We start from the raw sequence: 21,606 nt of genomic DNA, 5'->3' as shown, positions 1-21,606 counted from the left end.
GGTCAGGAAAACAGACCTTATGATGAGAGGCTGAGAGCCATAGGACTTTTCAGCCTGGAATAGCGCAGGCTCAGCAGCGTCCGGTGGGCACCTATAAGTTTACCAGGATCTGAGGGAACATCTGTTCACCAGCGCATCCCAATAGATGACAAGGTTGAATGATCACAAACTCCTCCATGCCAGTTTCAGGCTAGACACAAGGAAGAACTTCTTTACTGTCCGAACCCACAGGGTTTGGAATAGACTGCCACTGGAGGTGGTTCAAGCACCTACTTTCAACACCTTCAAGAGGCGATTGAATGTTTATGTTGCTGGGATCCTATGATCCCTGCTGACTTCCTGTCCCTGGGGCAGCGGGCTGGACTTGATGATCTTCTGAGGTCCCTTCCAGCCCTAATGTAATGTCTATTACATTTATACTTGTATGAGTGATTGGAAACCAGTCTATACCTGTAACTGGATGGAAGTTCAGTGCACATAGACAGGTTAAAAAATGGCAGATCCCAGTCCATGTTAGATCTGGATCAATGTGGTATCAGACTTAAGCAATTTAGATCTATCAAATGTCTCTACCAGATTCCCTAGTGACTCAGATTAGGTTGCAGTCACGTGACATTCCAGGCTGCTTTGTGGGACCCTGCTAACCCTACTTCACAGGGGGACGCACTAACCTCAGACCTCACTCATCTCCTCCCAAGCTCTCACAGAGATGAGCCAGAAACAACGCTGTCGCCAGCCCTACCTACTGTCTGTGACAGTCAGCAACAAGTGGCAAGTGTGCTGGCTTAGGTCTGGGTGGGCTGAGGCTTCGTGGTGGGAGGGCTTAGCTTCCCTATCCCCACTGCCTGGTTACCTGGGACAGCCACAGGCAGGAGGCAGGTCTGGGGGCCATGCTAGGCAGTGTGGGGAGGGAAAAGGGCTTTGCCGTGCATCCCCAGCCCTGGCCCCCACAGACCTGAGACAGCAGAGCTTGAGGGGGCTTCATAGTTGGGGCTTCTGCTTCCCTCCACCACCCACCTGGCTGCCATTGACAGCTGGCCACAGGCCGGGGAAGGGGCTGAGAAGAGGGGCAGTGCTAGCCAATTAGGGGTGGCCTAGCTGCTTGGCTACTCAGCTGGGCTAAGCATTCTCTGGCAGCCTGCTGGGAGGTGTGTGGGAATGCCCCCAACCTGCTGGCCTTGACCAGTGCAAGCAACCTGTTTGCCTCACCACTGAAAGGTGAACCTTTGTTCTGTTTACTCCTGACCTAACCTTAGGGTGCTTAAAGTGCCAAACTTAGATCACTTTCTGCCTTGGGGTTTTTAGACATCTGTACTGAACCCTGGAGACTGGGACCATCCTGGTCTAGAGAAGGTGTGTGTGGGATGGGTTAGGGTAGCATCTGCTCTGTTTTTCCATTGTTTACCTGGCAGATCTAAAAAATTAAACTGGCAAACCCATAATGTATATTTTTCACTGCTTGCATCACAAAAATGTAGATATGATAAAGCACCCTGGCATCTTTTTTAATATAAATAGATATGTCTATTGGACTGCTAAAACTGTGGTTAATCTCCTGCACTGCATGTGTTTTGCATATAAGTTTCTCAAATTGTGAAGAAAGTTAAAAAGAATATGGTTTGTTTTTAATGCTACTGTTTATTGGACAATATGTACTGTTATTCCTTTCTGATACACATTTGGTGTTAAAACTGTATATAGTGAAAGCAGTAGCTTGTGGGACAGTCCTCAGGGAAGAATGTCATTATTTTGTCACTGCTGGACATATGTGCTCCACAGAGAAAGTGAAAGGCTTAAGAGTAATGTTGTTATGCATAGTCTAAAATATATTGTACATTACTTTACTCTTTGTAGAGTCCATACTGGGGTTGTCTAGTGTAAAAATGTGCAGTCATTCTGTAACAGAAAAATAATCCTTTACTGTCAGTGTAAATTTACAGGTTTCTTTAAAATTTGGATCCAATGAAATGTACATAATATTGTGTTTAAATAGCAAAGTAGGAAAAATTCTCTGAACTACAAGCGTCAACTTATGACAAGTGTGTTATCAGGACAACTGATGCTATTTTCCAAGACCATTTTGGACTTAATGAAAATTATCTTTATATAACATGCTGTGGCAGTAGAAATAGTCTGTCATCTTGCTTACACTCATGTAAATTCAAATTAATTCCATTGCGAAATTTTACATGCTTACGAGTGATAGGAGAATTTTCCCAGCACACCTCATACTCCGCTGCAGCTGTGCAAGGGGAACACGGGGTTTGCTTTAACTTACTTTTCTGTTCCCCCAACCCTAAGTTCATCATGTATTGAGGGCATTTTCCGGTGTAAATGGCTATTCTACTTGATGCTTAACCTGTATCTTAGCATTCTTGTGTGGTAGATTACTAGGGAAAATGGACACCTTGCTTATACCACTTTTCCCACTTTTTTCCAGCCATGTCAGAATTAGGGGCCATGAGGCATAGCGATCACAAGATTTGCTCAGGCATGTAAGTCACAAGAAAATCTATCTCTGCAGGTAGGATTCTCAAAAGACTGGATCTTATGGCACAGCAGGAGACAGGATCAGGGGCAGCACTCAGCTGCATCAGCCCAGCTCTGCTTCCGGCAGGGACTGACAGAAGTTAATGAAGGCACTCCGTTTTGAAGCGCCTTCATCTGAACCCTCATGAAATGGGGATTTAGAGTGTTACACAATTGGGCACTTTTAAAGCACCCTGCAGCTGTGCACTCCTGTCAGGGCACGGTTGGAGAACACTGGAGGCAGCTGATCATACAACAAAATGTCACGTCTCTCCGTGCCCTGTAAATCATTTTGAGTGTGTGTGTGTGTGAGTGAGTGAGAGAGAGAGAGAGAGAGAGAGAGAGAGAGAAATAAGTATAACTTATACATGATGGGAATAAAATGAGACACAGCAGGAAAAACTACCAATAATAATATTTTTTCAATCCAGTTCTAATTTCAACCTATTTCAACAATCCTGGAATCAAGTTCAGTTCTCGTGGAAATAAAAGCAACACCATTGATATTTATAGGAATTTACTTTGTTTATCTCGGAGGTTGAAGTTATCTTTCAAAGAATACCAGAGTATATTACCTCTTGGTCTTGCTGCAGATTTCATGATTTTTTTTATTTAAACCTGTTGTCTCAGAATGGTTTACCAAATTATCTGATAATTTTTTGCACAGAAGTCTTATCTTTAAAAACATGACTTGGTAGCATTTTCTGTGGTGATCTTTTTAAATTAAAAACATTGATTCTAGAGGTAGGGTGGGTACATTTTCAGATTACAGTATTTCTCTTCAAAAGATAAGATGTAAAACTGGCTAACATCTGGGAGCATCTGTCCTTGTCCACACTGTGGATTATCTGAGTGCTAAACTGTCGTCACATTTTCAGAGAGATTTAGAAAATGAATGGAAAGTACTTAACTTCTTTGACCCATTCTAATTTTAGAATTGTGAAATGCACAGGAAAACGTTAGTTTTAGAATGGTATATATACTTAAAAATATGTGTGTTTTAAAATGTGAAAAACATTTTTTTGGCATTTTCTCCTGTAAAATCTACACTGTAGGTAATTTTGTGAAAGCTTGGTAGATTTAATTTTAGTACTGAAATTCGTTATAAGCAATAAAATACCATAGCTCTATTTTTCAAATATTTTATCTATGCATAAGGAATCAGAACTCATGGTAGAGGTTATATCTAGTATCTATGCGTAGAAACTAATAATTGATTGAAAATAATTTAGACTCTTGAATTTGGGTTATATCAAATGTCCAGGTACATGGATTTCTGCCATCTAATTTCATGGGAATTCAGTCTCCCTCTTCTTGATGTAATATTTAATGTGGGTGCTTCTTTTCTGTGTAGATCTGTAACCCAATGCAACTGAATGTCTGTTTTATTTTCATAATCCGACTTCCATAGCTATTATCTTGATGGAGAAATGTACTAATGAGGATTCTTAGCTGCTCTTTGTTTTTCATATCAGAAGTACTTAGAAATGCCTTTTTCATTTTTCTGAGTAGTGAGGTATTGCCTTTTAATAAGTTTTTTTGTAATATGTGAAACCATTTTTAGAAGTATATCAAGGACAGTGACTTATTGAAAATTCCTATTTGTTGCAGCCCAGTTTGAAATATAAAGTGGCTAGTCAATCCAGAGTATTTCTTCCACTACTGCATTTATAAATGAGCTAGAACACTATTACAAAATTTTTAAAATCCAAGGGTAAAAATATTTTTAAATTGATAGACATGCATGGTATCTCTTATGTCAGTGTTTGGTTTGGATTGCTCCTTAATATTTGCATGCTTGCTCTAACAGTGACTGTTCAGTATGCTTTTTTAAAGTAAATTAATTCTTAATAGGAGTGAATGACATATTGTGTGCTGTGCTAGTTAATGATGATTTATTACTCATGGGATTTGATACTTTTAGCAAACTGATTTCTCTACTTTCTCTTGTGAAATGGATATAACAGTATATGAAAGACATTGTCTCGGTTACTCTGGGCACTTCTCCACAAGACGCTACATCGCCATAGGGATGAGCTATGGAGATGTAGCTCATCACTACAGCGATGTAGTGTCAGCAGGCACTTACCATGATGCCACTATAACTGCGCAGTAGCTCATTGCTGCTATGCAGTAGTGTTGAAAGTGACCCATGTACCACCAGGACTGTGCAGTACCAGTGGATACTGCACACTTGCACAGTCGGTTAGTATGAACTGCTCATTCAGCGGTACATGTAGATGCACCCACTATGTAGCTACTCTACATATTTAGACCCTTTTATAAATTCTTTTTAACACAAAAAAGATTTTGTAGTAATTTATAATTTACAGTAAAAGCAGCATTTTGCTAATTTTAGATATTTTTCAATAGCCATTCAATGTCTTGAAACATGGAATTCATTTCATATGATAGTATTTTTTTCTCTTTAAGTTGTTATTTCTGTGGAATATAATGTCAGTTTTCAGCAGTGTAGATGAAAATATTTATTATAATTTAGAGGGTATTGAGAAGAATTGTATCATATACATTGTTTGGTCTCTTGGATTAGGATACGTCAGTGGAACAAAAATAAACATCCACACATTCACACCGTTTGTCATGCTAAAAAATCGCCGATTAAAAAAAATACTGTAATGGTGGATTCAGTTCAGAAAAGTTACTGTTTTGAACAGCAACTTCTTTATTGCAGGAAGTTTTTCCACCATAAATTTTAAGGTAGGTGCAAGTCTGAGAGACCCCCACTATCCCACAGTGCACTACTCTCCCTCACCAGCCTGCTTCTAATGGAGGTGGGAGGGATGGAGACCAGCTAGTTCCCTGATAGCCTGCCTAGCCAGTGAGCTGTCACCCTTGCTGCCACAGGGGGCTTGTAAGCAACTCCAGGTCTCCTTGTTACAAAAGCACAGCAGAGCAGCAAGAGGGATTGGGTTGCCTGAGTGTCAGTACCTTAAATGACACAGCTCACAGACAGCCCCAGACTAGAAACTATCTACTGCTGCAGCCCTTGCTTATTTCTGCCTGATGAACCTTGATCCGTCCCCTTGTCCCCCCCAGTATTTTGCATGCAGAACAAACAGCCTCTGATGTGGCAGCAAACACTGATCAGGCAGGCCTCACATTAAAGCTGTCCCTCTCACCTGTAGGCTTCACAGGATGGATTCCTTGGATGGAGATTATGCCTTTTTTGCAACTTTGTCACACTCCAGCCAGGGGACTGTGCATTAGGCCTGTGTGAATAGGGAACTATTCGATTCAGATTCGGCCAATCTGGATGCCAGTGATTCGATTTGGAGATTTGGATCGCTTTGCTGATTCAATTCAGCCAAATCAGCTTTGCAAGATTCAGAGCCAATTTGAAGATTCAACCATAGAGTATAATGAGGAATCAATGAAATATCTACAACTTTGTTGTTTTCTGGATGTTTCAGATTAAACTTGCAGGGGTGCTAGCTTCTGCTAAGAGCATGAAGCCTGACAAGTTTCAAGATGATAGGTGCAGGGGTTTCTGGGAGACTGCACCTCAAAATTGTGAAAGCAAAACTCATGTCACGTGTGTTACACCACAGCAGGGTGAAAACTTGTGACATGGGTGCTTATGCAACTGTATCTGACTTGGGGCACAGTGGGGGTGAAAACTACTGCAGGCCTGGCTGCAAGGCCCTGCTGCTGCCATGAGGCCTGCCAGCTGTCAAGGAGGTAGGTGCAGGGGGGTTCTGGGGCCCTGCACCTCTGGCTGCTGACAGGCGAAACTCATGACATGGGTGCTTGTGCAAGTGTATCTGTCTGGGGGCACAGGGGGGTGAAAACTGCAGGCCTGCTAGGCCCTGCTGTAGAAAAAAACTACTGCAGGCCTGCCAGGCCCTGCTGCAGCCACGAAGACTGCCAGCTGTCAAGGAGATGAGTACAGGGGGAGTCTGGATTCTGGGGCCCTGCACCTCTGGCTGCAGGCAGGCAAAACTCATGACATGGGTGGGTGACACGATGTATGTGTTCAGGTGCATCCTTCCTGGCGCTGGGGCCTCTGCACAACATGGCGGTGTGCCCCAGTGAGGCCTCCTTCTCTCGTACAACCTCAGCCTGGTCCATCACTGTAAACGGCAGCAGGTAAAAATAACTTAGGTGGCGCAGCACCAGTAGCACCAGCAGCATCTACGGTAGTCATACTGAACTGTCAGGCCCTTCTTTCCTCTCAAGTAGGTGCACCTAGTGTGTGTCTGTTAGGTGCACCCTCACTGTGCAAATGTGTGCGTGTATTTCTGATCAGGTGCGCCCTTCCTGGTGCTGGGGCCTCTGCACACCATGGCAGTGTGCCCCAGTGAGGTCTCCTCCCCTACAGCCTCATCTCAGTCCACCACTGTAAACAGCAGCAGGTAAAAATAACTTATATAGACATAAAAACACAAGATAAGCTATCACACACCATGAGTAACATATATCCAGCACAGCATCTTTACTTCTTGCTTTCAATTCCTTTATAAAAAGAAGGGCTCTGTGACAGTTTGGCTGCTGGGGCAACTGTGCTAGTGCTGCTGCTCACTCACTGTTTATTATGAAAAAAAAAAAAAACAGAATAGTTAGAGAAATGCATCTTAGGAAGCTTTTGGTTTGAAAAACCCTTTGTCAGGCTGGGAAAGCACCTGCAGTTGATGGATGGAAGGAATAGTAAAGAAGCCAAAGGCTGGCCTGGCACTCAATACAGGCAAGAAAGCCAGTCAGTGAAAATGGAAATGGAGGCACCAGGGGGTGAGAGACAGCCTGGGGGGGAAGGGGAATGTAGCAGGACAGATAAAAGTGCAGAGTCAGATGTCCATAGGGGAGTCAGATGTCTGGCAGGTTGCAGTGTGCCAGAATTTCACTATGTACATTGAGTCCATGAGTTTCTGTACCTACTACCTAGGAGGCTGAAGAAGTGCAGTTCATAGGCCCAGCTCTGAAAAGTGGTTTGTACATTCAAACAAGCACCTAACCTCATCACCAGAACTGAAGCCAACTTCTACAGCTTAAAACACAAAACCTGCCAACTATCTCCAGTACCCCCACAAACTGCACACCAGAATCTGTCAAAGACAACAAAACCCAACTACCTGTGGGGGCACATTCCTCACCAAAAAACACCCGGCTTTATCCTGAGAGGGAACAAATTATAAACCACTTTTCACAGCCAGGCCTATGAAATTCACTTCATCAGCTTCCTAGGTACAGAAACCAACAGCAGGTGCTTCCTCAGCCTGACAAAGGGTTTTCAAAAGCAAAAGCTGGCTTCCTAGGCAGCTAAGCTGAGCTCACTGGGAGCCTCACAACTGCACTGAAACCAACAAGCCTCAAGCCTGTCAAAGACGTGACAGGTGTGGGCTTTCCCTAGCCAGGACTGTATGTGTGCGTGTGTTAGCTGGAGGTTATGGTGCCTCCTACCTACCTTTTATCAGGGGATCATTGATTATGGCATTTATGGGGCTGCCATGCCGCCAACAGTCCCACCAGAACTCCCTACCCTGGCAGGGTGCAGTTTTAGTGGTTGTGCCCATGACCTGGGGCCTCCTCCTTCCCCATAGCCCCAGCCCATACATCCAAGTTTGTCCTGGCAGGAGAGTGAGCTCAGTAGGGACATGTTCTTCCCCTGCTGGCTGGTAATGCAGTGAGTTCCCCCTCCAGCTGAGTGTGGAGCAGTAACTGGTTTTTAAAAAAATGAAAGAAGGAAATCAGTGCAGACTGAGTGAGGAGAGTGGCACTCAGTCTGTCTGCAGGTGAAACTTGGGGAACCCCAGCAGCGGGAGGTTCACTTTCAAGAACACCAGCTGCTCCAGCAAACCAGGATCTGACCAGGCACGGCGGGGTGTCACAGCATCCCCAGCAATGCTGAACAATCTCTCGTTTGGAATGCTGGTTGGTGGACAGGACAGGTGTTGCTGGGCCACTGTTGCCAGATCCTGCCACATCTGACTGCGGCTTGCTCAGTAGGCCAAGGGGTTGCAGTCCAGTGGCTCCACATCCTCAACAAGATAGGTAGCCACTGAAGCTTTGGTGCTACCTGCAGAAGGCCTGGGGTCTGGTGTGTTTGGATCCCAGCATTGAAGCCATGCCCATGGTCCACATTGGCAGTGGCTGGCATGGAGGATACCAGCTGGTGCCGGTGGCAGTGCTGCTGCTGGGAGTGCTGGCACAGGGAAACGGATCCCCCCATTCCACATCACCTCTTCCCTTCGGCTTCCCTGACTTTGTTGACCAGCACCTGTGTCCAGTGATTGAGGATTTTGGTGCTGCCAGTGCACATGCTCCCCTTCACCCTCGGGTCAGACATGTCTGCCAGCATGTGGACCGTACTGGACCACAAGGGATCCAGCCATGTCCTGATGCCCTCCTTTAGCTGCCTCACCAGTGCCTGCATGTCTGGTGACAGCGGCCTGCCCCAGCCGGAACACTCTGTCCCCTGGAACTTCTCCCTTTTGGTTCTCAAGTTCCTTCACTACAGGGATCACCAGAGCTAAGAGTCTTAGTGGCCTCGAGGAAGGACTTGAGGACCACCAAGATCTGGATGGTAGTACCCCACTCAGCTCTGTTAAGGGGGCTGCTGATCCCAGTCCCCCCAAGCAGGGCCACCTCATGGATGGCCTTCTGTTTCTCCACCAGCTTTTTGAATATCAGGTATGTGGCGTTCCAATGATTCTTCACAACCTGCATGATTTTGTGCTGTGGGATGCTCAGCTCTGTCTGTTTCTTACATAGTATCTTGTCCCCCTTGATGCTGCGGTGGAAGTAGCCTGCCACCTTCCTGCATTTTGAAATCAGCTGGCTTGTGGCAGTAGTGATAGCAGCACCATCACTGGCAGCCCTGTCTCCCTCCAAGGCATCCCTAACTATGAGGTGCAGCCTGTGTGCCACACAGCGGATGCCAGCAAAGTTGGCATCATGGACATCCTTGACCATATTGGCCCCGTTGTCGGTGACCATGAACCTGCAGGTGAGGTTGGCCTGCCCAATGAGCCACCCCTGCACCATGTGGTTCATGGCCACTATGATCTCCCTTGCTCTGTGGGACTTATCCACTACCTTGGCTTGGAGGAAAGCCCACTGATGGCCTGACTGATCATACCAGTGCCTTGTGTGGGAGAGGTAGGTGTGATCGCCACCCTGGCTGCTCCAGATGTCGGAGGTGAAGCGCAAGGCTACCTGCAGCCCTGCCTTCCACAGCTCCTCCCTCAAGTACTCCCTGCATGCCTCATACAGCAAGGGCACCACTGTCCTGCTAAAGGTGGTGCTTGAAGGCACTTGGTATGATGTGGCCACAAGCTGCCTGAACCCTGGCTGCTCAGCTAAGGAGAAGGGCTGGCTATCCAGAGCAAGCATCTCCCAAGTGGTCTGGGTGATCTCACTCACCTTGGGAATGTGCCCTCCTCTGTCTGCAGGTTTCCCCCACTGTTCCAAGGTGGCCTGCCTCTGCTTTGGTGGGGACAGGGGCTTTGGAGCAACTGGGGGACTTCCTTTTGGGCATGCTCACACTGGTGCCAGGCTGAGCAGGAAGAAGGGCAAGGGGGTGCTGCCTCCTGAGATGCAGTAGCATCACCATGGTGGTGAAGTGTTTCACCTCCTTGCCCCAGCTGATCTACCTTTGGCAGTGCTGGCAGATAGCAAACCTGGGATCGTCTGCCAGCTCAAAATGCTCCCATACTATGCTACTTTCCCACTTCTGGGTTGACGGTGTGGCTCCTCCCTTATCCCCACCTCAGCAGACTGAGGCACAGCAGCAGGAGGAGCTGCCCCAGCTGAGCCACTTGCTTGAGCCACCACAACCTCAATCTCAACCTCAACCTCCTCTGAGGTGCTGCTTTCCAGAGAAGGAGACCTGGGTCATGGGTAACTTTCAGGGGTGTGGAACACAAACTCTGATTCCTCCTCAGTCCCCAGAATTGCTTGAACCAAGGCGGTCAGGTCCCCTGGCTCCAGCTCCTTGTCTAGCAGTCAGAGGCTTATGCTGGGAGATGACATGGGGGTGGAGGAGACTGTCATTCTGCTGCTGGTGCCTATTTCTGGAGTTAGGGGTGGTGGTGCAGGTGCAGGGATGTCAGGTATAGATATTGCTCCCCTCTTGGCTTCCACTGGCAGAAAAAGCCTCATGGCTGCTTGGGAAGAGGATGCATCTATGGTTGGGGGCAGGGAACTTACAGCTCTTCCCCTAACCCTTCTTCCTCCCTTGCCGGAAGACATGGCACCTGCCTTTCAAGCACACTTCATAGTAATCTTTCTTGTGCTGCAAAAGGGGTGTGTGTGTGTGAGAGAGACTGCTTTTGTGTCGTTTTCTTTCCTCTGTGTTGTGTGCATGCACTGAACTCTTCTTTGATTGTTTGATTCAGTAATAATAAGTATTACGAACTATGTAAAAATGTGTGCTATCTGTCTTCTTCTGTCTGTGCTGTGATGTATTTATTTACTACATATTATGAATGGGAAGTGTGACTCCTTTTGTTGTGTGTTTTCTTACCTCTGTGTTGTGCGCACTGGACTCTGCTTTGATTATTAATAGCTATATATAGTGTCTTCTTCTGTGATGTGCTATTAATGTGAATACATGACTACTACTGTACTTCTTGTTCTTCTTCTGTGTTGTAATGTGTGCCTAAAATAATATATCTCCTTCCTCTAGGACTCTTGAGTTCTGTGTTCTGTGTGTTAATCTCAATCTGAATCTCTGACTTCCGTGTTGTCTTTAGCCTGTACGTAAACTAACTATAACAATATTAATAACTAATAACTATATATAATCATGATTCTGAATCTCTTCTTTTATGAATATCTGACTTCTTCTATGATGTGGGAGTGTGTGGAATGTGTGCTTCTCTGCACAGTGATGGATCGCACTGCCAGGGAAAACACTTCTCTTGAGCTTTCTCTTTTAAAAGTATTGCCAAAAAAAAAAAGAATAAATATAAATTGAAAGAAATGAATTGGATAAGTAGTAAACTAACTAGAGAGATGCTAAGCTAAACTAAGCTAAGATAAGCTACATGCCAATCCTTTCTAAGAACAAAACGGAGTAGATGACTGACTGACTAGGAAGCAAACCAGATAGTCCAGTACCTTTCTGATGCTGTTGCTCACTCAGAACCAGCTCACAAAAGGCACAGTAAGTCTGCAGACAGAGGCTTTTATGCTGGTTCTATATCCCTCCCCCCAGACACTGTGATTGGAAGGGCAGTCAGAGAGAAATCACAGTCACTGGCCAGCTAGAGATATCAGTCCACCCCTGCCCTGCTCCCCCTCTGTCTTCTAAGTTTCTGTTTCCACAGAAAGACCACCTTCTGAATTGTCAGATGTTTTCCGAATCTTTTCCAAATCGATTTGGAGGCTCCAAATTGATTCAGAAAGTTTTAAGCTTCTAGCAATTCAGTTCAGATTCGGAGGTTCAGCCTCTGGATTGGGCCGAATCTTCTCCAAATTGAATCGCAAACCAAAGCTTCACACAGCCCTACTGTGCATGTCTGGCTACACATATTGTATCTTATTTCTATAGTGCAACATATGTCTAACATGCCAAAAATAACACCTGCCAGAACCCATGTTTCATGCTGTATCAGAGCCATGTGTTTCTAGAGTAATTTGTGTAAGTACAGAAATCAAAGCCATACATTGTGAATGCTCCTTCTCCTCAAGGCCAATTTTTGGAAGCATTCCCATGGATAAGCAGTTCTTAATTGGTCATCTCACACTGGTTGGGAAGTATTTTGATTCCACATGTTTAATGTCAGGTTGGGGCTAGATTCAAGAATGGATTTAGGTGCCTGAAAATTAGGTGTAAGGGTGCCTCTAGGATGCAATCCAGACTTCTATGTGATGTACCTAACTTCCTCAGCAGTGCCTCAAGAGGGCCACTTCCCTTCGCTGATGTCTAAATTGGCCAGCATGCTGAGCAAGGCACTTCCCATAATGAAAGTGCTAAACTGGATTGGTTTTATTACCAGTGTGGCCCCCTTTCTGGATTGTGGGATTATGGATTTTGGGATACCTAGTAAAATATTCTTAAGCAGTTGCTAAGTAGCATCCATATCCTTCCATTTAGATTCTTTCAACTCCAGATTGTGTTCAGGTTTGTGAAAAAGAACTTTTTATAATATCAAGTGCACATTTGCCTGTGTATATGTATGTGTATTATATATGAATATACATGGAATATATTAATATATTTATGTGTATAATATATATGAAATATATTAACAGTTGTAATCAAGTCGCAATCACATTTATATCAGGCATCACGCCTCTTATATACAAATATTTAATATATTCTGTTTACAATTTAAAATATTCAAATTTTTCTTCTACGTTAGAAGTATGGGCTCCTATACGTGTTCAGGGAGGCTGCTCTGATGCACTGTAATTACAGAGAATCAGAGCAATTACTGTGTTCCAGCAGACTCCAGAGTCATGTGTATCAGCATCCTTGCACTGAAAAATGGTGGCGGGACGCTTTAAACTAAAGCTAATTCAGTGAGAGTTAGTTTGAGTGCCCTTTTTCAGTGAGGGGATGCTGATACATGTGACACTCTGGGCACTTTAAATTAGCCATTTAATTAAAGCCCTCCCCCCGACCATTTCCCAGAGCATGTCCATAAATGCGTTGTATGTCTGTGTTTACCAAAAATGCATATTTAAACTCATTTTAACCTTGATACTCATTCTCAAGTGTTCTCTAATACTTACATATTTCTGGAGTTGATAGCCTGGAAAGACAAACAGATGAATTTCAGTTTCAAGATTGTTAGCTGTTTTTGTGATAAATCAATGAGGAGGACTTTGAATTAATCAAATTGACCATGCAAAATGTTGGCACTTGAGGGTGAAATGGAAAAAACAGAACCTCTGTATTAGCAGTATTTAGGCCAGAACCTCTGCATTAGCAATATTATAATTAATAAAGCAGGGAGAAGTAAATGATAACTATAGATTAAATGTTTTTTTGAAGAATGAAGTCAGAGAGAGAAATTGACTGAGAAGGTAGGGAAGGAGGATTTAATACAATGAGAGGCTTGGAATGAGTCCTCTAAGTTATAATATCAGATGATAGTACAAAATTCAAAGTATAATAGTGATACTATATACTTCTGTGAATGCATGTCTGTTTTCAAATCTCAGATGTACTCACACTTCTTGGCTAAGTATAGACAGTCAAACAGCTGGAGGCTGATTTGATTCAATCTTTGCAGGTTAGTTTAACCTGCATGAATTAAACCATTAAGCAAGAGAACAGACATTCACTTTTGATTCCAGAAATACAGACAACATGCCTGTAGTGGCCTAGACCAGAAGCTGAAGGATGCTAGAGCACACCTCCCTGCTTGGCTGGAGAAGACAGTTTGGGCCAAAGCTAGCCTGATCACCCAGCAAGGGGGCTTGCGGGGGAAGTCCAAAGTAGGCCTGTGAAAATAGACAGCTATTTGAGTCAACTTCAGATCTGGCTGATTCAGATGCCAGAAATCTGAGTTGGAGCTTCAGATCAGTTTTCCGCTTTGATTCAGCCGAATCGGCTCTGAAGCTTTGGAGCCTCTTTGGAGATCTGGCCATAGGATATAATGGAGAATCAATGAAATATCTATAACTTTGTTGTTTTTAGTCTGATTTAGCTGAAACTTGCAGAGATGGTAGCCCCTGCTTAGAGCCTGAAGCCTGCCAAGTTTCAATGAGATAGGTGCAGGGGTTTGGGAGAAACTGCACCCCAGATTTGTGAAAACAAAACTCATGTCACGTGTGTGTGTTATACCAGAGGAGGGTGAAAACTTCAGGGGTGGTATGTGCAATGAACTTCTGTTGTGTTACAGATTTGAACCAGTTTCCGATCACTTAAATCAGTTTATGTATAATTTCTGTCCCTAGCCCTTTTCTGATTCTTACATTAAATACAGGTGAAACAAATTCAATCTATGTAACAAAACTTCTTACCAACTACATGAAATCTAACGTTTCTACCAGTTATCTTCATAACTATAGAACAGTCTATTTACAAGACATGAGAAGACAGTGGACTCTCTCCCTCTAGCTATCTGTCTTCCCACATTTTCATTCCAAGTCAATTATCAGAAAAGTCTTGAGATATTTGAGGAGGATGAATAAATCCTAAATGATAGGAGTCAGTAAAAGGGCAGTCTTCAGCTCCATCTGGCTGGTTTCACTCTAAGCATAAGGACTTTTGATTATTCAGAATTTATTCTTAACTTCTCACTAGTATGGAAGGTAGTCATTTACTGTAGCTACAAAATGAAAATAATTTAGCAAAACAATGGAGTAGAAAGAGCAGTTAATTGTATTTTTAAGAGGAATCCTGATACTAGCCCTGGTCAACTTCTTACTGTACAGAGTACAGACAAGATGTAAGGAAGTACTAACTATTGGTGTTTTTGGCTATGGTTCTATCTTCTATAAAAACTGTTCCAAAATAGAATTAAATTAGTTTCAATATGAAAATAATGATTTGCCAACTAGCTGTATTGCCTAAATTTTATTTTTCAAAGCATCCAAAAATATGGCTGTTGTGGCATTAAAGCCTCATTCATAGTGATGACTGATATGAGCATAATGTTTAAATAATTACTCATTTTTTTCTTTCAGCTGACTGAAATAGCTGATTTTAAAAACTTAGTTTTGGTGCACATCTAGTCATTTATGATACATAGTCATTTTTCTAAGTTTGGGGGGGAAATGTGTCAAGAAATAATTAAGGGCCAGATTTTGTAACCCTGAATCATGCTGAGTGCTGTTTAATCATTCAAACAGCCACATAGTTATCATTTTACTTGCCAGCTTGAGTGTGTACTTACTTAAGTGGTACCAATTTCAACCTTCAGAACCTTCCCACACTCAGCTACCAAATCCTTTCTCAATCACCGTTTTCCTATTTCTTTCAGAGTTACCATGAGAAATAAGAGATCAGTGGCCTTTTTAAGCTTCATTGTGCACAGATTTTGCCTTGATTGTTCATAACTTTATTATTAACCCTTAGTATAGTTAAGCTTTATATACACATCACACAAATCCCATTCTGTAACACTCATACTATAATCAGCTCCAGTGAAATTTCCTATTTCATCACAAGGGATAGGAACCTTCCTGACCCACAGAAATAAAATACATTTTCCTTCCCAGGTTGAACATTTCAGTAAATCTGGATTTGATTGCAATATCACATTCAAGTACAAGTGTTTATTTTTCTTTTAAAGTTACATTTCAAAACTTACATTACTGCAATTATAAGATTCTAGGTGATAAATGTACAAATCATGAATTCAAAATTTTACAAAAATCAACCACTTTGAACATTTACACTTAAAGGAATAATCATTGTATACATTAGAAAAATATAGTAAAGCTTTCCTAACTCCGACTTTGATGTGTGAATCTGTAATTCTGACAAAAAGGAATGAGTCTTACTCCATTTCTCAAAAAAAGACTTGATAAAAGACTGACGTTATCATCATATGGAAGGCTCAATAATCTCCTGAGATGAGTATTATAGGTCACACCTCATTTTGTCAGACATCCTACTTACACCCTGAAAGCTATTTTAGCAGCCTTAAATTTGAAGAAACCTGTGGCACAAAGAGAACAGAAAGCTTTGCTTAGGAGGTATGTTGGGAGTCCCTCTTAGCATGGTAAATTTCTAGATTGGTCAAAAATATGGCTAGGGCAGTGATACAGCAGGAGACTTGGAGCTCCTGCTCCTACAAGAGTAGGCAGGCTGAGGCAGGCTGCAGGTGCAGCAGGAAGTCAATTAGGGGCCATGCCTGAAAAGCACCCTGCAAGCATGGCCAGGGCTGATTGTAGAGTCATCTGACCCAGTAGGAGGGCTTAGACTGGAAATAAACCCAGGTCCTGAGCTGAGTCAGCAGCAAGATGCTGGAGGCTGTTGAGTGAACACTTCCAAGTAGGATGGCTGTAGCTCCTGTGTGCCAGCAAAGAGAGAACAGCCTGCAGCAGTCTGGAGGTTTGGGGAAGGGCTGTGGGGAGAAGGAGGTCCCTGGGGGCCTAGTAAGGGGGTCCAGGAGCCCTGGAGATGATGCTGTTACAGGCAGGAAGAGAGGTCAGGTCCAAGAATGCAGTATTTCCCTCAGCCAGCAAAGTATACCTTAGTGGTTTGTTCTAAGCCGCATAGTTAAAGTTGTTCTAAATTATTCTAGGACCCTATTAGATCCTTGGTAGGGTCAGATATCTCGAAGATTTACAATAGGAATTGCATCAAGCATAGATTTTTTGGCATTTGTTGGCTGTTTACAAAATCTCCCATCTGCTTTAGGGGGTCCTCATCATTGGTGTGCGAGTGAGGCTTTACGGCATATATAGTGGCCTAAATCAAGCCACTTTGTAGACAGCTATAGGGCACTTTATGTGCCTGAAGATAGTTTCATAACTGGCAATCATGTTTTTCCCTTTGACATGACAAAGATATTAGATAAAATGCATGGATAGCAACAGGGGCTGGTGCAGGAGTTAAAACCCAGAGCATTCTGTCTTTCATGATAGTGCCCAATTCATTGAGCTATAGAGCCAGCTTCCCTGGCTTGCTCACCAAACACATCTTCTTGTCTTAACTTCCCAGTGAATTTCACCAGGAAGGGCAGAGCATACTCCTAGACCTCTCTCGCCCTTTACCTCATGGTTAGGGCACCTTGCAGAGAAGTGGAAGACAGTTCAGGTTGAGGAGGGCCCAGAATCTAAGCCTTCCACTTCTTGGGCGAGTGCCTTTACTACTGGGCTATTGGGACAAAATGAGGGAGGGCCCCTTCTTTTGCCACAAACAATTTTAGTTGTGTTTTTTTCTGTGACTAGTGTTTTTGTGGACACAGAAGATTATGGGCTTTCCTGGGCAGCTTAGGATCTCAACAGAGCCTTAGCAGCAACAGCATATCTGCACACTCAGGAGGACAAGTTGAGTTGCATAGGGAGAGTTGGATGAGGTCATGTGAGTACTACTTACCAGTAGAGGGAGTTGGATTTGGGCCACTGTCTCTAAGCTAGCCTAGCTTTCTTCTAATGTCATGATGATTTAAACAAATTGTATATTTTAAAGGTGCATTTACACAGGTTGTCTTGCACTTGTTTTTCCTATAGGCAAAACAAAACAAAACAAAAACATATTGTTTTTTAGTCTTACAATCCTACTAACCCTGAAGTATGATTTTATCCTGGGAAATAGCTGCATAATGTTGTCATCTTACTCAGCAGATCTGTTCTGTCATCTCAGTCCCTATGCCCTTGAAGTCACACTTTGTCCAACCCTCTGTCACCCCACCCCACCTCAAGACAGGCTCATCCCTGCCTACACCATCCCATCCAAGCATGTGTCTAGCAGTGTTATGTCCCCATGTACCGATCTGTGCAAGCTGCAGTGTAGCACAGCTTAGGAGTAAGCCCAAGTGCTTTTACCTAGGTTCTAAGTAGGCTCAAGTTAAAATTAACCATTTACACAGAAACATCTAATAAGATAAATCATCTTACATGCAGTTGCCCACTACATAAATGGCTATGCCCTCTGGGTTATGTGGCAGTCACTATTGTCTCCTTGGCTGTGCAGTAAGTCCTTTGCTACTGACTGTTAAATGCTACATTTAAAAGTATGCACAAGTGCAAATTCCCATCTCAATAAATATGGCAAAGGCATGAAGTTGTAGCAAACTGGATTTAGATTGAATCTCAGGGGAGCTGTTCTTACTGTCAGAGCAACGTGGCAGGGGAAGAGGCTGCCTAGGATGCTGTAGAAACCAACTCATTGGAAGTTTTCAAGAGGAGGATGGATACCGTTGGTCGGGGTAGTTTAAGAACAGTATTCCTGTGCTCATGCAGGGGGGCTGGGCCAGATATTCCCATGGGTCTAAACAGTTTTAGGTGCTGAACTGATTTAATTGAAGATAAAGAAACTTTGGTGATAGAAAACATATACCAGAAGTGGTACAGTCATCCACCCTGGCAGTCTTTAAAAAACATCTTGAAGCCCATCTTGCTGGGGTCACTTTCCTGCCTGAGTGCAGGGGGGCTGGACCCGATGGTCTGTAAGGCCCCTTCCAGTCCCTAACAACTATGAAACAATGAAACTATGAAGTGAGTGCATCAGCAAGCTTCTTATGTATATGCAAGTGCACCTCTTAAAAATACTTTAATAGATACAAACATGATGCAAAAAAGTATAGAGTATGGATCCACTTATTTTAAAATACATTTTCTCTACTATTTCCTCCTACTCCCTCCCTTCCCCTCCCCTTTCCCCCTCCCCGTGCTGCAGAGTTATTGCAGTTCTTGAAGAGTTTCAATTTTAGGGTCAGATAATTACATTGTGAATCTCCACTGTAACTAAAGCCAGGACATGGACTGCAGAATGCTTTTATGGGTTTTAGCACATTAGCTAGATGCCTACAATCCGAATGAGAGATTCTGAGATAATAACTCTGATTGCTACTGCTGAATAGGGGAAAAAATATTTTTATTCATAACATTGAGAGCGCCTTCTATAAAGTTTTAAACAAATATTTTGTAGTATCAAAACATACCTTATGACAAACAAAACAAAACAAAACAACCTCCCCTGCTCCAGTGCTGGGCATTTTGACTTATGCTGGGCAAGTCTTGGGACCTCCTTGTTTCCATTGTGATTCAGAGATGTTGACTATTAAAACATAAAGAGCAGCAAATGCTTTATACTGATACATTGTTCTAAGTGTTTGGGTACTTCATTTTTTTGTGGCCAAAATCACAGCTGTTTTTTAAAAAATGTTGACCTGAAGATTTGAATCACATGTATATGCCAGCCTTATTAACGATTATGTAGTATTGAGATTAAATGTTAGTTGTTTTTCCAAAGTGAAAATTCACATTGTGAACTAAACTGTTTTGATTAAAATATATTAAGTTTTACAGCATGTGTTTTTGTTGGATTGCTTGTGAAAACATAGTAATTTAACTTGATACAAAGGTCAGGTACAGGCACTGCACTTTTACTGATACAAGTGATTGGAAATTGGTCTATACCTGTAATGGAACAGAAGTTTGGCACAGAAAACTGGTCTACATCCATAACAGAACAGAAGTTTGGTGCACGCAGACTGGTTTAAAAATAATGGAACTTGATGTAAGATTTGACCTCAGCCACCAAAGGATGAATGTGTGTCCTGTTTGCTCCCAATCTAAACTATGCCGTTTACAGAAAACCGCATACTTCAGATCGATTACACCTTACGCTTTTTGAACATCTGTAACTAGCCAAAGTGTTTATCATTTAGTCTAAGCTGATGAGACACACACATATTCATATTCTGTTTATCTTTAATTCTGCAGACAAAACCTGTTGCATTTGCGGTTCGGACAAATGTTGGTTACAGCGCAGCTCACGATGATGATGTCCCAGTCCCAGGCATGGCCATATCATTTGAAGCAAAAGATTTTCTTCATGTTAAAGAAGTAAGTAATGCTTGCTTTTAAAAGCTGTAGCAACTTTTACATGTTGAAAAATAATATTTAATATAACTACACCACTGCATTTTCAAACCAGTGTACAGACATTATGAAGATATAACATGAGTATGAGGGGTTTTAGATTATTTGTATATAATGAGGATTGCATTTCATCACATGCATATTTTACTTTCAAATACATAACCTGTGTAAAGAGTAAGATTAGATTCCATAGTGATTGTTACTTTTGACAGCCTTAAAATAAATCTAGTTATGCAAGTTTGGCAATGTAACATCTTCAGGGATTTGTTGTCCTTGTGATTTAACCTCAATATATTCTTTTTTCTCCCTACATTAAGTCAATATATTTAAGTCCATTATACTACACTATATATATATATATATATATAAAAAAAGAATTATACACTGAATAAACAATATTATAACTAGCAAAATATAGATACTAGTTTTCCAAAAGATCACAAATCTACCTTATTCTTGTTTATCCTTTCTTATCACTTTCCTTGGAAAATGCTCGAGAGACGCAAAGAAAATTCCATGCTCATTTATCTCTCTTCTTTCTCCCCATTGCAAGAAAAAATGCACAAGGTCAAGGTCCAAAGTAAATAATTTTTTAAAACTTTCTCAGGGAAGCCTGGTGGGACCGTCTCCTGTCTTTCTTCTGTATCACTTTTCTCACATTATGTAAAACTTTAGCCCTTGATAAAGAATCCCATGATCTTTTGTCATATGGTGATCCAAGAGCACTCAGAAATGAAGACCTGTAGCGGGACATGAGAACTCCACTCACTCTTAGATGCAATTGTTTTATTAAGCAAATTTCGATTTACTGAGGCTGCAAGATTGGCAAGCCTTATTAATAATTCTGTAGTATTGAAATTAAAGATTAGTTATTTTTCTAAAGTGAAAAATTCACATTGTGAACTAAAATATAAGTGAAAAATGTAATATGGGGTTGCCAACCTGTGGCTTGCCTGTTGCAAGTGTCACAGGCAGCCTTTATGTGTGGCATGTTGTAGATCAGGGACGGTTCAGGCAGCACAGTGGCAGAAAGGTTGGGAAGCAGAAAACAGACTAACAGCTCAGGCAGGGAGGACAGGGCAGGATTTCATAGACGTTAGGGCTGGAAGGGACCTCGGAAGATCATCGAGTCCAGCCCACCGCCCAAAGGGCAGAAAGTCAGCTGGGGTCATAGGATCCCAGCAAGATAAGCATCCAGTTTGCTCCTGAAGGTGTTCAGTGTAGGTGCTTGAACCACCCCCGATGACAGGCTGCTCCAGACCTTGGGGGTCTCGGACAGTAAAGAAATTCTTTCCTATGTCTAGCCTGAAATGGTCTTGCAGTAGTTTATAACAATACGACCTCATCATCTCTTGGGGCGCTCTGGTGAACAAGCGTTCCTCCAGATACTGGTGGTCACCCCTGATAAACCTTTAGGTGGCCATCAGATCACCCCTGAGCCTGCACTTTTCCAGGCTAAAGAGCCCCATAACTCTCAGCCTGTCGTCATAAGGTCTGTTTTCCTAACCTCTGATCATGCATGTGGCTCTCCTCTGGACTCTCTCAAGCTTCTCCACATCCTTTTTGAATTGCGGAGCCCAAAACTGCACGCAGTACTCCAGCTGCGGC

General features: G+C 42.9%; 1 protein-coding gene across 4 annotated transcripts in view; it reads left to right on the top strand.

Moving 5' to 3' along the window:
* The window catches only part of CACNB2 (calcium voltage-gated channel auxiliary subunit beta 2), a 408,974-nt gene that overhangs the window by 326,423 nt on the left and 60,945 nt on the right, over positions 1 to 21,606 (top strand). For all 4 annotated transcript variants that reach the window (XM_019532357.1, XM_019532348.1, XM_019532364.1 and 1 more), the window contains one exon: positions 19,840 to 19,962. In XM_019532357.1, the coding sequence (XP_019387902.1) occupies positions 19,840 to 19,962 (123 nt within the window). The remainder of the gene's footprint in view (positions 1 to 19,839; positions 19,963 to 21,606) is intronic.

Source organism: Crocodylus porosus, unplaced genomic scaffold, assembly GCF_001723895.1.
Source record: "Crocodylus porosus isolate Cpor-Errol unplaced genomic scaffold, CroPor_comp1, whole genome shotgun sequence".
NCBI classification, from domain to species: Eukaryota; Metazoa; Chordata; order Crocodylia; family Crocodylidae; genus Crocodylus; species Crocodylus porosus.
This window is presented reverse-complemented; position numbering and strand designations above follow the sequence as displayed.